At 39.8% G+C, this 14,723-nt stretch overlaps 1 protein-coding gene across 1 annotated transcript; it reads right to left on the bottom strand.

The window, feature by feature from the left end:
• Positions 1 to 3,879: 3,879 nt before the first annotated feature.
• Positions 3,880 to 14,364, bottom strand: LOC149298848 (FACT complex subunit SSRP1-like). The gene is made up of 16 exons (XM_089486934.1): positions 14,311 to 14,364; positions 13,785 to 13,970; positions 13,073 to 13,178; positions 12,524 to 12,714; positions 12,207 to 12,437; positions 10,353 to 10,456; positions 10,099 to 10,227; positions 9,563 to 9,784; positions 9,142 to 9,214; positions 7,795 to 7,924; positions 7,643 to 7,688; positions 6,990 to 7,116; positions 6,328 to 6,498; positions 4,369 to 4,463; positions 4,015 to 4,199; positions 3,880 to 3,929 (listed from the first exon to the last, which is right to left on the bottom strand). The coding sequence occupies exons 1-16, from the start codon at positions 14,362 to 14,364 to the stop codon at positions 3,880 to 3,882; spliced, it is 2,100 nt and encodes a 699-aa protein (XP_089343060.1).
• Between the last annotated feature and the right edge of the window lie 359 nt (positions 14,365 to 14,723).

The raw sequence follows: 14,723 nt of genomic DNA on the forward strand, positions 1-14,723 counted from the left end.
GTTTTCGCTTATTACTGGAGGTCCTTCTGGTCCTTTTTTTCTGCCTTCTCTACTTCTCCACGTGCCCTGTCTGATCTTTAAGTGATGCTTCCTCACTCTCACTGCTGATGTAACCAGGGTCTGCTCTGACAATCCCTAAGGATTGAACGTTAAAACATTTCAATTTGCCAAACTCAATTACTGCCGTTGAATGCAGAATGAATATAACGTCAAGAGACATTGTGTAAGGGAAGAGACCTCTCTCACTGACAAGAGACTGTTGGGAGGCAAGAGATGAAATGTAATAGAATGGACCGATTATAGAGAAAAGTGGCTTCAGTTGTTTTAGGTGGAACTAGCTGGCATTTAGTTACGGTAGCTTACATGCAATTGACTACATTTCCTAATATTGAAGAACAAATAAGTTTTTAATATTATTAACAGATTCCAAAAAGTCCACTTATTGCAGGCAGTCAAAAAGTAGAAAGCCTTCTTATAAGTACTCATAAATAACACACACTTCCCCGCCAGAGCGAATATTAATTATTATTAGCATTCCCTGGTACATTGCTCAGCTGCAGCTGTATATAGAGTATATGCTTTCATGGGGTTTTAAAAGTTAAAAGCTCATCTCTAATTGTTCTAAATTTGCTCCTATTCTATTTTTTTTTTTCAGGCTGCTGTCGTTCTCCAACCTCTCTACTTTTTAAACCCTGCATTTCTTTTAGATATAACAATTAGCATAAAATGTTTCCTACCCATGGGAACCAGAGTACTATCGTTTAACACATCAATACTTTCTCCACCTAATCTTCTCAGTCTTAACACATCAGCACTTTTTCCCCATGCCTAATAATGATGCTTTTCTTTTATATTGCACCTTACATACATTCTTTCCCTAATGAAATCTGACGTACACAATTCTCTCTAAACAATACATCAATCCTAAAAAGGAAGATCCACCAGTTGTGTACTGTGCCTCCAACACTGACAGCATAGCAATAAAATGTACAAATATCGCCAAGGTTAAGAATACAGGCACAATCCTCTCTGCAATCACAGAAAAATCTGGTTATATGCATACAAAAATACTTTGTATTTGCAGGTATACATAAATAACGTATGGAAACATAGCATTGCAGGTATAAACCAACAGAACACACAAACCCAGCATTGCAGGTATAGATCAACTGGAAATCACTTGTAAACTCAGCACTGAAGGTATAGATCAAGTAAACAACACATGGAAACAGCACTCCAGGTATTGATCAACTGAATAAGACATACAAATCCTATATTTGCAGGTAAACATAAATAATGTATAGAAACATAGCAGATACAGATCAACAGAATAACACAAAACCCAGCTTTGCAGGTATATATCAATTGGAAATTACATATAAACTCTGCATTAAAGGTATAGATAAAACCCCCTTTTTAAAATTACAGGCATAGATCACCGGTCGCACACCCCAAAGCCAACCCTGGCGTCCACATTGCCCACATAGAACCTGACCAGCACCCAAATTACACATACATAGGATGTGTCATCTTTGTCGCCAAACTGCCCAGCATGAGTCAATATTGTCCCCAAACAGCTGAGCGTACGCCATCTTTGTCCCATAAACACGCTACCTGTGCTATATTTGTCCCCAGTATTTAAACACCCTGCTTATACCATCTTTGCTTTTGTGACAAATCCATTATACACCTATGATTCACACAAACACGTTCACAGTCACTCACTAATTCACTTTCATTCACACAATCATTGATTCTCACACAAATTATTTACACATATTCATTAATGCATCCACAGATCCATTCAGTCTCTCTCTCATTCTGACTCTTTATTTCAATATTCATGCCACCCTCCTTTCTCCCTATCTACCCCCTCTCACTCCCTATATACCCCTTCTCATTCCCTTCTGCCCTATCTACTTCTTCTCACTCCCTATCTACCCGCTCCTCACTTTCTACCCTCTCCCCCCTTTGACGTTCACTTACCTGTAGAAGTCCAGCGGTGGGATCGCGAGGCCTTTCTCCCTGTTTTGCCGCAGTCCGCACGGCTTCACTGCTGAGCGCCGGAATATGACATCATATTCTGGCGCTCAGCATGAAATGCCGGCACCGCAACCAAGGCAGAGGCCTCGCGGAGGAGACTGAGAGGCGCTGAACGGTTGCTGAAAACTTATTTTTCAGTGACCGCTCAGCACCTCTCTCTTCTCCACGTCTATTAAAAAAAAAGACAGCGTTTCAATTGGGGGGGGGGGGGGGCACAGCATGATATAGGGGGCCGTGGCCCGCTCTTCCCTCCCCCCCCCGCCACTGCTGCGGAGAGGTCTCTTTAAATGTACGGTGTTTGCCTTTCAAGTGAATAGGGGATCTTAGCTGACAGGAATGGCACCCGGTGTGGTCTTCTGCTGCTGTAACCCATCTGCTTTAAGGTTTGATGTGTTGTGTGTTCAGAGACGGTATTCTGCATACATCTCGAACCAGTCTGCCCATTCTCCTCTGACTTCAACAAGGCATTTTTGTCCACACAAGTGCCGCTCACTGGATATTTTCTTTTTTTAGAACCATTCGCTGTAAACCCCAGAGATGGTGGTGCATGAAAATCCCAGTACATGAGCAGTTTCTGAATTACTCAGAATGACACATTCAGTCACTTAAACCCCATTCTGATGCTCAGTTTGAATTTCAGCAAGTTGTCTAGACCATGTCTACATGCATTGAGTTGCTGCCATGTGATTGGCTGATTAGCTATTTGTGTTAACAAGCAAATGAACAGGTGTACCTAATAGAGTGGCCAGTGAGTATATATAGTTATATAGCATAGAGAGGATTGGAGGCACACCATTTACGACAGTGTACATATTTGTAAGTTTACTCACCCTTTATCAATCCTTTAGGTACAACACAGAATAGGGATTGATCTGGCAATCTTTCAGATAAAATAGTGTTGCACCTACATATTTGCCAAGTGACTAGCACAATGTAAAGGAGAAATGTGGTGCCAAGGTGTAGGGCGCCCCGTTATTTTTAAAATGGTGTGTACTTTATATACACACACTTGGATTCAAGTGTTTGGGGTCACTTAACACTTAAATATTTTCTGTGTCAGCATAATTGCAAAATGGTTTTCTAACGATCAATTAGCCTTTTAAACGTACTTAGCTAGCACAACATGCCAACATGGAACACAGAAGTGATGGTTGCGGATAAAGGACCTCTGTACAACTATGAAGATATTCCATTAAAAACCAAACGTTTCCAGCTACATTCGTCATTTAAACATCAACAATGTCAGTGCTGTATTTCTAGTCCATTTTTAAAGAAAATATAAACATATATGAATATATAGATATATTTTTTCGGGTTAAAGACCTGAAAGCTCACATTGGATATATGCACAAAAAAAACAACCTGTAAATATATTGCATAGGGTTGGATTATGAAGGGGCATCCCTTATCTTCTAAATTCTTGGATTGATCCATGCACTTTACTTGCTCTCGGAAGGCTCTACTTAAAGGTTCTTTAACTCAATTACACACACTTAGCAACACAAAGGCACTTTTTAAGTGCTAAAGGATGAAGGGGTTTAAAGGGTTTAAATGTTCAAGAATCAAATTAAACATTACTGCTCTGGTAAACATAGGTGTGCAAAAAAACAAAAAAAAACAACTGAAAGGTAATACACATATTTTATTACAAAATAAAGAAAAAAACAGGAACTGAGAAATATATATACGGGTGATATTCCAGGAAGCAGTACACTGAAATTTACACATCTATCATATTTCTAACAATCTCGACTGCATTCCCAGCGTCACAACACTCATCATCATGGCTGACGCATTCTGTGGAGCTGGGCCCTCAATCCTGCACGTCCAGTTTCTTCAGTCTGATCCTGACTCGGAACTGGCGGGAGTGCTGGCCATCTCTTCATCTGACCCCTGAAAAACAAGATTTTTTTTCATGAAAATGAGACAACTTCAATAGATACAAGTTTTTTTAGGCATTGCAAAAGCCACTCACCTTTTTGTTTGTGCTTTCATCAGAGGAGCTCTCATCACTGGATACAAACTCTTTGCTTTTGAAGCTGTCTGAAGCTGATTTGGCAGCGGCAGCAGCTGCTTTGACTGGGGAGGAGGCTTTTGCGGATTTCCGTTTTTCGGGTTTCTCTGCCTTCTTCTTTTCAGTCTTGGATTTCTTCTCCCTAAGAAAGCAAAAACATATATTAAGGCCAATGTGCTAAGAGATTCACATTTCCCACGAGAAAGCTGCTAACGTTCAGTTCTGATTTTACTAGAGTCTCGTCCACTCCATTGGAAAAAGTTTTGTGCAAACTCAACCGGCCAATCACAGAATAGCAGAATTATTCTTACTTTTTTGATGGCTCAGAAGAAGGTGCACTCTCCTTATATTCTTTCATGGCTTTCTCGTAATCTCGCTTTGCCTCCTCAGCTTTACGTTCCCATTCCTAAGAGAGATACATTAGCATTACTGAACTATAGATAAAACCTGGAGTCTCAGCTCATTCAAGTCTAAGGCAAGTCTAAAGAAAACTTTCGTAGCAGAATCACGGCTGAAGCTATCTGGAGCAAATATGTAAATTCTACTTATAATGATAGACAGTCAATCTTATTTCAATAATTGTGGTGTCTCAAGGAACCATTCCAAAGACATCTATGCGTTTGCCACTTGTTGCCCCATGATTACATTGCGGTAATAGTAGTAACTTTTACAGGGAAACACCAGCCATCGCTGGCACCTACTTACTATTAATTGTTCTACCCTATGTGACAGAGGCTTTAATGTTTCTGCAGTGCTTGTGTTTAGCTGTAATTTTCTCTCGTTTACTCTACCCACACAATTTATATATTGTTCTTTTAAGGACAAGGTCATTTTTTGGATATCATTTTGATCTAATTTAATTTAACTTAAAAAAAAAAAAAAAAAAAAGGAAACTGCGACCCCTGTCGAAGGTTCACTGCTTTTCCTTCCTCGGACCACTTTTGATACTGACCCCTGCAGACCCGGTACACCCCACAAGAGCTGCAGTTCTGGAGATGCTCTGACCCAGTCGCCTAGCCATCACAATTTGGCCCTTGTCAAAATCGCTCAGATCATTACACTTGCCCATTTTTCCTGCTTCTATCAACTTTGAGGACGAAATGTTCACTTAATGCCTAATATATCCAACCCACTGACAGGGGCCATGATGATCTTAATATCAGTGTTATACACTTTACCTGTCAGCGGTCATAATGTTATGTATCAGGTCTTCAGGGTATGAATGTGAATTCTTCTATAGTGGGTGTGTCAGGGACATTATACTTTGCCTTTAAAGTTAAACCTTATTAGAACGCAGCACAAATCAGTCAGATATGACAGATTCACAGCACCAAGAATGTTATCTCCAAATGTAACCATTTTCTTTCTAAGGAGGCATTAAAGCTAAACTCTACTCAGCAAAGTCGTTTTTTCTTTGGTCATATTCAGCAGCCGCCCAATTCTGTCCTTCAGACAGGATAGGTACATACATATATATATATATATATATATATATATATATACACACATAGTTGAAGCAGACTTGTTCCTGGCAGGAACCAAGTAGGCCTCATATGACTCTTTGCCCAATGAATAGCTGGGATAGATGTACTATTAGGCCATTGTACAAATCTTATGGAAATCAGTAGGCAAGGATTAACTGTTTAAAACAAATCCTTTTTGGGGGACTGGAGCGGACGCCTTTCGCATTTATGACAAACATGGTTGCTAGATAATGCAACATGCTTGACAGAGTTAACAGTTGTTTCGGTGAAAAACATTGCCATTTATTGTAAACTCACTCCTTTTATTGCTGGGTTCATCTCTTCCCCAGAGCCTCAATAACAATCAGTTATATGATCTATGAGGTCATTAACCAGAGATTAATCCAAGCCGATTTGTTTTTAGGTTACTAAAGAGTTTTTTGGGTTTTTTTTAAATATATAAGTAAAGTGTATACAAGCTGCTTTGTAGCACAACTGTTTTCAGCTAGTTACATTGAGGTTGCCTCAGCTCAAAGAAAGTATAATAAGCATTGTTCAGGGCAGATGTAGCGAGAAAACAAATCATGCTGCTCCTAGTCCAAACAAATGGCTGTGAAGTGAAACGCGATTTAAACCCTGTATGGCCCAAAAAATGTACTGCTCAAAGTTATGTTCAAGGCTGACCACCTCTATAAACTTATAGCATAGTTAGTCAAAATTAATAACACTGCTTTAGCTTCAGGTGCCAATGCTGTCTTTGCAGAGACCTCAGAATCAACCTCATAAGACGGTTGGTGGCTTTCTCACCTCTTTCTTCTCACGTGTCATAGTCTTCCATATCTCTCCTGCTTTCTTGGAAAGATCAGTTATACTGATACCTGGGTTCTCACTTTTAATCTTCTCTCGGCTTGCATTTAACCACAACATGTAAGCTGACATTGGACGCTTGGGGGCAGATGGGTCTTTTTGCTTCTTGCCCTGATTGAAATACAGAAACATAGAATTTCACAGCAGAACCATTTGGTCCATCTTGTCTATCCACCTTTCCTGATGTAAAGACTCAATGTTTAATTAGTTCTTATTCTTGTGACAATTCTAGATTCCGGATAGACATATGCCTATCCCAAGCATGATTAAATTCCCTGTTTTAGCATTTACCAAGATGTTCCACTTATCTATCACCATTCACAGTAATGTAAAGCTTCTTTACATTACATAGATAAAATTCCCTCTTGTACTTTATTGACTCCCTTTAAGTATTTAATTGTCGCTATTGCATGGCCTCTCTCATGCTACACATATTGAGATCCCTTACAAAGGCGTGGAGACCCCTGACATATACACACACGTGAGTAGCTTTGGGCTGCTTGTGGCAGTAACAAATATCTTTGTAATTGGCAAAAACCAAAGGATAGATTAAGAAAGGGGTGACAGTAAACGAACGCCGATAGTATCAGGATAATAGTTACCTCTGCCTTTTTGCGTGGTTTCTTTTCTTTTACAATTTTAGCTTTTTTAACTTTCTTCTTCTTTTCTGCCTCATCATCATCATCACTGCCACCACTGGAGGAACTGCCTGAGGCATTGCTGTCAAATCTGCAACATAACGAACATATTTGCTATGAATCAGAACAATTCCCCCAAAAACCCATAGTTGGAATTTATGCTTGTTCTGCAGCATTACATTTTTGTTTTTGTAATTGTGCTAACGCAACATAAAAACTGGCATAAGTCCAACCGTATTCAGCGCATATATCACAGAAAGGGCCATGTTTCAGTCATGCAGTACCAGCTGAGAGTCGCACAGGAAAGAGTCACTTTGTATTAACTATCGTTAGGAGTGGAAATAATTACTAAGAACAGCTGGAAACCATGAAATTATGCCATCAGACTTGTTGGTGTCAGTCACAGGTTACAATCAGAGATATCTGTAGTCACCAGCAATTTACAGGATGCAGCAGCAATGACATGGAATTTAGCTATATTTAACAAATTATAAGACCCAACAACTGAACATAAAGAACTAGTACAGTATGCTTATTAAATGCATATATTTGCAGGTTTGGATTTGAGAGCTCGTAATTTATTTACATAGTCAACCTCAGACAATCAAGGTACTCACTCTTCAGCAACTTCATCTTCATCCTCTCCAGGATTAAATGACTCATCTAAAATTTAAAAAAAAAATCAAAAAAAAAAAAAAATGCATTTAGTGATTGTTACCGCTCCTAACCACAGATGTCCGATACTAACTAAGCTGTTGCAAGCGCTCACCAGTTTCATCTCCAGAGTCATCACTGTCTGCATTTTCACGAATTTTCCCCTCTTCCTTCATTCGCTCAAGGTAAGCATCATGTTGATCATCATCAGAGTCTGCGTAGTCATCATACGGCTGCTTAATACCCTGAGAGAATAGAAAAAAGACAAACGTATCACTGCATAAAGGTATTGTCCAGGAAACAAAATTCCACAATGCTCCTACCACAAACGATTCCATCAATGACAATAAATTTAAAGGTTAACTAGTAAATATCAAGAGTACAATTAGGAAGAAAACAACAAACACCAGACTAAAATGATGTGCCCCTTCTCAAGCATTCCAAACCAAAGCAATAAATCAGCATGCTGAAGTTCAGAGAAAGTACCAGCCAAGTGACTAATGTCAATTGAACTCATCAAAAATATTTTTATAGCAACAATTTAAGAATGATTTATGTTTAGTTTGATGCAATCAACTTTGTAATTATTTAGCGGATGGAAAAAGATTTGCTGCTGTATTTACATTGTGTATGTGATATGCAAGCAGAAATTTCATGGCCTGTCTATGTGAATCCTCACTATTAGAAAAATGCAGCAGGTGGCATTAACAAATAGCCAAAAACTGGAACTGGCCAACACGGGCAGCACCGCAGCGACCATTTCCATTACACACCAGAGGAAGTAACTTAAACTACAAACATTTTCAAGGCAAAAAAAAAAATGCCTTTACCTAAAATCTAATATGTTGATATGTTGCGAAGAAGCAAGAGTCTAAATGTCATATGAAAGAAAAGGATCACGCACAGCACAACACTGAGTATGTGTGTGTGTGTGTAGGGCTTATAAACAGTTAACATGGCTTAGTAAGGTCTACCTGTATATCAAATTTCAAGTATATCAAATTGCTAGCGCTATATTCTGGAGTACATCAGCTAGTTCAAAAGTGTCGGCATACTAATGGAGAACATAGGATGGACTACGTAGAGGGCAGACAAAAAACAAAAATGCAGTACATTACAGACTGGTGTGCCCTCACAGGTGTAGCACATTATCAAATAATACTCCACTCGGAGCGTAGTAGTAGAGTGATTCGTGCATATACAAAAAAAAAAAAAAAAAGTTCAAACACTTGCTTTTCTGTAACCTGCTGCGATATCACACACACAGTTTCAAAACATGCACAAGACAAACACGTAACCTGAGTCTGGTGACGTATGAGCTGACCTGTGACTTCTAAGAGAAGACAAACATAAAAAGAAAAACAAAAAACAAAACACGGTGGAATGAGATACGCATGAACAAAATGTTTGAGAGAAAAAAAAAAAAAAAAAGGACGGTGACGGAATATTAACTACAACTCACCTCTTTGAGGCCACGATTTTTGATATTTAATTTCTTAGCATTGACAAAGTCAAAGAGCTTCCCGTATTCCTCCCTGTAACGAGAGAAAAACATGACAGCCACAAATACACACATGCAAAGTTTTCAACCTGAATGCTGTTGATGAAATGCAAACAATATGGCCTTTTTTAAAAATAAAAATAGGACATTGTTGAATTCTGCTTTGATACTTATCTCGCAGCTGCACTGCGAGGTCAGTGAGGCAGTCCTGTGTATTAGTTCCCTGTTTTGCTGGGTACAGCAAAGAAGCCAGCAGTGCCAAAATGAATTTAACGGTGCCAAAGCACACGGTTTCTCATAAAGAATAAATAAGACTTTGTAAAGTCTAAATGTACCCCAATTTCATGCCCCAGAGACATATACGCCTCACCCACTTTCTAACCTCTCAATGCTGCTGAATGTATACTGTGATCCTTGCTTTGTCTCTATTTCGAAGTCAAAGGATCGCGTAGTTGTGGTACCACGAGCAAAGTTGACACAATTTACTTCATCGAAACGAACGTGCACTGGTGGTTTGTGGACATAGATGAAACCGCGCTCGAGAGGATAAAGCAAGCCTGAGCTGGCCTTGTAAGAGCATGTGATGCAATGAGCTCCTGAGTGCCTGTAGAAACAAAGAAAGGTAAAAGCAAGTGTCCTCCTGTCTGAACATAGACTACATGGATTTCATTATACTGAATATTTTTATATTATTATTCAAAAACTAACAACAAATGGAAATGGCAAAAGCGAACGTACATATTGTCCTTAACCTAATCACACCATTACAAGCTTTTTAGTCCTCCGCATACCAACAATGACATTATAACTGGATTACTGCCCTGAAAGTAAGTCTAGAGAACACAGAACGTTTAGAGTTAATCTGACATGGCGCTCCTCAAGCACAGCTTCCCGATCTCAAATTTGACATTTGCTTACCCCTGGAAATTCCCAGGCACTGTGATCTTCCGGTTCACCAGAGCTTTCATAACACGGCTAACCATCTCATATAAACAGCCCGTCATGCTCTTCTTCAATTTTCCTTCAAAACGTTTTTCTACCTCTTCCCTGAAAAGTAGAACGTTGGTAAAAATGAAAAGGGGATTTTTGCAGTGGGGGGGGGGGAGACAAAACAGTTGCCAAAATAGCAAAACGAAGATAGAAAAGCCACAGCGAGCACAGATGTCACTCACTCGCTCATGTTTAGTGTCAAAGTGATGTCTTCATCTTTTGAGAAAAGCAAAATAAGGAAGTGGTAACGGGTCTGTCCCTGTTTAATAGGCGGATCCAGACTGATCTACAAGAGAAAGACATAAATGAACGGGTCGGGTAATGAATACAACAGACTGCTAGAAGGAACTCGTTATTATACAGCTTATGTTATCAATAAGTGTGTTTATTATATAAACTATAGCTCGAGATTCTCGTTTGTGAATCAGTGTAATTGTTGGCACACCTTTTGAAAGGAATGGTTTAATATCTGCTATACCACCAATTTCAGTAGCTGTTAGTGGCAAAAAACTGCATAATTACCACAGAAAAACAAAAACAAGATGAATGGCTGTTGATATAACAATACTGGACAGGTATTTTAGGCTATTTTAACGAATGCAATTCTTTTCAGCGATACTAATATCTACGATTGGTGAGGAAAAAATGGCATCCATAGAAAAACACTTAAGTTATGCAAACTGGTTTCATTATGTATTTTCTACAGTCTAGTATTTCACTTTGGTAAACAATCAAGGAGACTACAGTTAAAGTTACAGAGCCACAAAATCAGTTATCAGACTCATAGAACTCTTTAAGCGAAAGTATCGGAATAAACTGCCTGCTCATGCGAGAATTTTTCGCACCCTCAGTCCTCAGCGTTAAATTCATCCTGAAGAGAAGACCCCATTAAACCACAACTGCCCAAATGAACCCATTAACTATAACTGCCCCTAAATTAACCCTAAACACCCCATTAACTATAACTGCCCCTAAATTAACCCTAAACACCCCATCAACCACAACTGCCCCTAAATTAACCCCGAAGACCCCATCAACCACAACTGCCCCTAATTTAACCCTGAAGACCCCATCAACCACAACTGCCCCCAATTTAACCCTAAAGACCCCATCAACCACAACTGCCCCTAATTTAACCCTAAACACCCCATTAACCACAGCTGCCCCTAAATTAACCCTAAACACCCCATTAACCACAACTGCCCCTAAATTAACCCCGAAGACCCCATCAACCACAACTGCCCCTAATTTAACCCTAAACACCCCATCAACCACAACTGCCCCTAAATTAACCCTAAACACCCCATCAACCACAACTGCCCCTAAATTAACCCCGAAGACCCCATCAACCACAACTGCCCCTAATTTAACCCTAAACACCCCATTAACTATAACTGCCCCTAAATTAACCCTAAACACCCCATCAACCACAACTGCCCCTAAATTAACCCCGAAGACCCCATCAACCACAACTGCCACTAATTTAACCCTGAAGACCCCATCAACCACAGCTTTCCCTAAATTAACCCTAAACACCCCATTAACTATAACTGCCCCTAAATTAACCCCCACCTCCCCTAACTTTCAGCAGCCCAAATATTAATTTTATACTCCGTTAGACGAGTGTCACAGCCATGTGGACGCTATAGGAAATGGGCGGGGACAATTGGCCATTTGGCCCGGCCCCTTTCTTCCTCCCTGCAGTCACTGCCAATTGGCCCCACCCCTTTCTTTCTCCGGCAGGGATTGCAGGGAGTGACTGGTAAGTAGGAACTGCTATGAGTCCCAAATGGATTATAAAACGAGGGGTGTTTTTCAGAGCGTTTGCTCTGAAAAAAACATTTTATAATCGATTCGACTAATCGATAATGAAATTCGATTATTATCGATTAGTTGTTGCAGCCCTAACCGACATTAAACCTGAAAGTAGGTTAAAATCAAATGATAAAATCAGATACTGATGTCAACAGCCATACTAGGGTAATTTTCTCCAGTGTCAAATATTTTTGCTGAACTCTTCTTAAAGTCAGACTTACCACAAAAAACATCTGTCTCTGGTCCTTGTGTGGTAGCAGAAAGAGCCTAAGTACAGTTGTATATGGTATTTTGTAATCAAAGGTCTTTCCGTGCAGATGAAGAAATGTGGGGTATATCCGGATATCATATCGGCCACGTGGGGTAAGACACTGCAGCTCACGGAATATACACACTGCATCACCTGTTGCTTGGATCACATCTGCCTTAGAAAGAACGTTCTGTACAAAAGCCTGAAGATGAGAGAAATTGAGAGGGAGAGGTTATTAGTATGGTGAGTTACAAGTGATTAAGTCCACTGAGAAAAACAAATACCAACATCAACTGGGTCTCCTCCATCATCCTGGGTTGGGGGAACATAGAAACGTATCTCCATTAGTGAAACCTCTGAGTCATCATTCTGATGAAATTCAAGGGTCACTTCATTCTTCCCTGGGGTACACTGAGACACATTACTGAGAGGCAGTTCAAAAGCTGGTTGGTCTCCCACATCAAACGAAAGCAACTGTCCTAAAACCAAACATAAATAAAAATATAAATATATTACTCAGCAACCAGGTTTGGGAGAGCTGGTAGCAAAGTTTAACACAGGAAGCGAGAGGAATAGAAGGTGGAAGAATGGACGGTATGGAGAAAAAAGTAAGGCAAACCCTTGCAAGCCTATTATTCAATGTGTTGAACTCTGTATGCTTTCCTTTACATTAAATCATAAATAGACTATCAGAATGGTATAAAAATAATATATTTACAAAAAAAATTCTACCGTATGCACAGTACAATGAAGGAACTAAAGATATTAAAGGTAAACTTACACAAAAGCGAGGTTAGATTTTACAGCAGGACATAAAAAACAAAATAGCACACCTACCTCCAAACCTAGCACTACCCCAATTCCAGCCTTTTACGCATAAATCTTTCTCTATCAAATCAACATGAAAGTTATTCTTGAAGTAATCAGACAGCTTCTCGTACTCCTAAGGAAATATATTAAGATTGATTTACAAAATGGAAAGTTAAATATTAATAATAAAAAGGTAATATATGGCAATTTAATTAAGACTTTTCTGAGACATGCTGGTTCTCCTTTCCTTTGTACTAGACATTTATGTGTAACGTTCTGTGGAGACGGAGGAATCCCAGGTTGGGGAGTTCTTGAGTAGATCTTGACCAAGGGGCATGTTAGTTCCGGACAACTCTTCTAAAGAAAAATGCACATCAAAGTACACCAAAATGCATGCATTTATACAATTAAAAAAACTTCAGCCACCATCCTTCTCTGTATTCACTGCTGGCAGAAGAGCGCTTGAGAGTTTGATGCATGCACTGGAGTTAACCCAGAGGTATAGCAACCGTACCCCACAGACAAGGCCAACGAAGGCCAAATGTATGTTTGGGATTGTGGGTTCCCTTGTGCAGAGGAAGTCTCGCTCACATTTTGGTTCTGGACTGCCTTTTTAGGCAGGATCAAAGTGATTTTTTCCTCCGTAATGGCACAGGAGAGCTAAAAGGGCTAAGTACCAGTTAGATGCATCAATCACAATACATTCGCACCCGCATTCTAACTTAATTCCTAAACTTACCGTTTCCCTGAAGCCATCGTATTTGTAAACCTGCCCAGAGCGCGTCAGCAGCTTGATGCCATATCCAAGAGCCACGCGGCGCCATACTCCTTCGGAAAGGTCAGTCGCAGCAATGTTCTCCACCTTTCCTGTTTTGCTGTTTTTGTACATGAGACCCACACGTGAAAGACGCAGGCGGCCATCATTCTGTAACACAGAACACCACCATATAGGTTGACAATTGCATACTGTGTAATAGTAATACCTTGTACTCCACAGATTACTTAATATTACTAACTCTATATGTCACACATAACACCATCTGGCTACGTATCTCTGCAGCTGCATCCATGCAACAACTATTTTCTATAAATACAGTAGTACATCCTGAACAGAAAACATGTATTAGTTTACATTCGCTTAAGAGACTAATTGCGTGTGTACGGATAACGATTGCCACCTTACTTTACAGATACAGATGTTACCGTGAACACATATTAAGATACGAATGAGCGCATAAAAAAAACAATGGAAGATTATTCCTCACCATTGACCCTTTCACCTCCTGGTAAATATCATTGAATTCCAAAGTGTCAGCCATGACGTCACGTGTGTTCGGGACCGGTATTCTTTCAATCCCGCCACAAGCACGGGAGCCGGACCTCTAAGAGAGACACTTCCGCTGAGGCGCAGAGAACGTGTCGCTTCGACTACGTCACTTCCATAAAAATTCAGACGGCGTATTGTTCAAAATTGTCGCCTGCTTGTGTGCTGCCATATTGCTGGTTTGAGAAAAGGTAGCGAACTAGCTATCCAATTTTCTGCGCTAAACACTTTTGCTTCTAATACAGCCCTTTAAAAGATTGTAACCGACAAAAAAGCTGTATAAAATAAAAAATCGTCTATTGCGTTTACCCCTATGGGTTTCTCTTAAGATTGATTGTCCCTCTTGTCACAGGG

Source organism: Sceloporus occidentalis, unplaced genomic scaffold, assembly GCF_023333645.1.
Source record: "Sceloporus occidentalis isolate IW3139 unplaced genomic scaffold, rSceOcc1.0.p SCAF_30, whole genome shotgun sequence".
NCBI classification, from domain to species: Eukaryota; Metazoa; Chordata; class Lepidosauria; order Squamata; family Phrynosomatidae; genus Sceloporus; species Sceloporus occidentalis.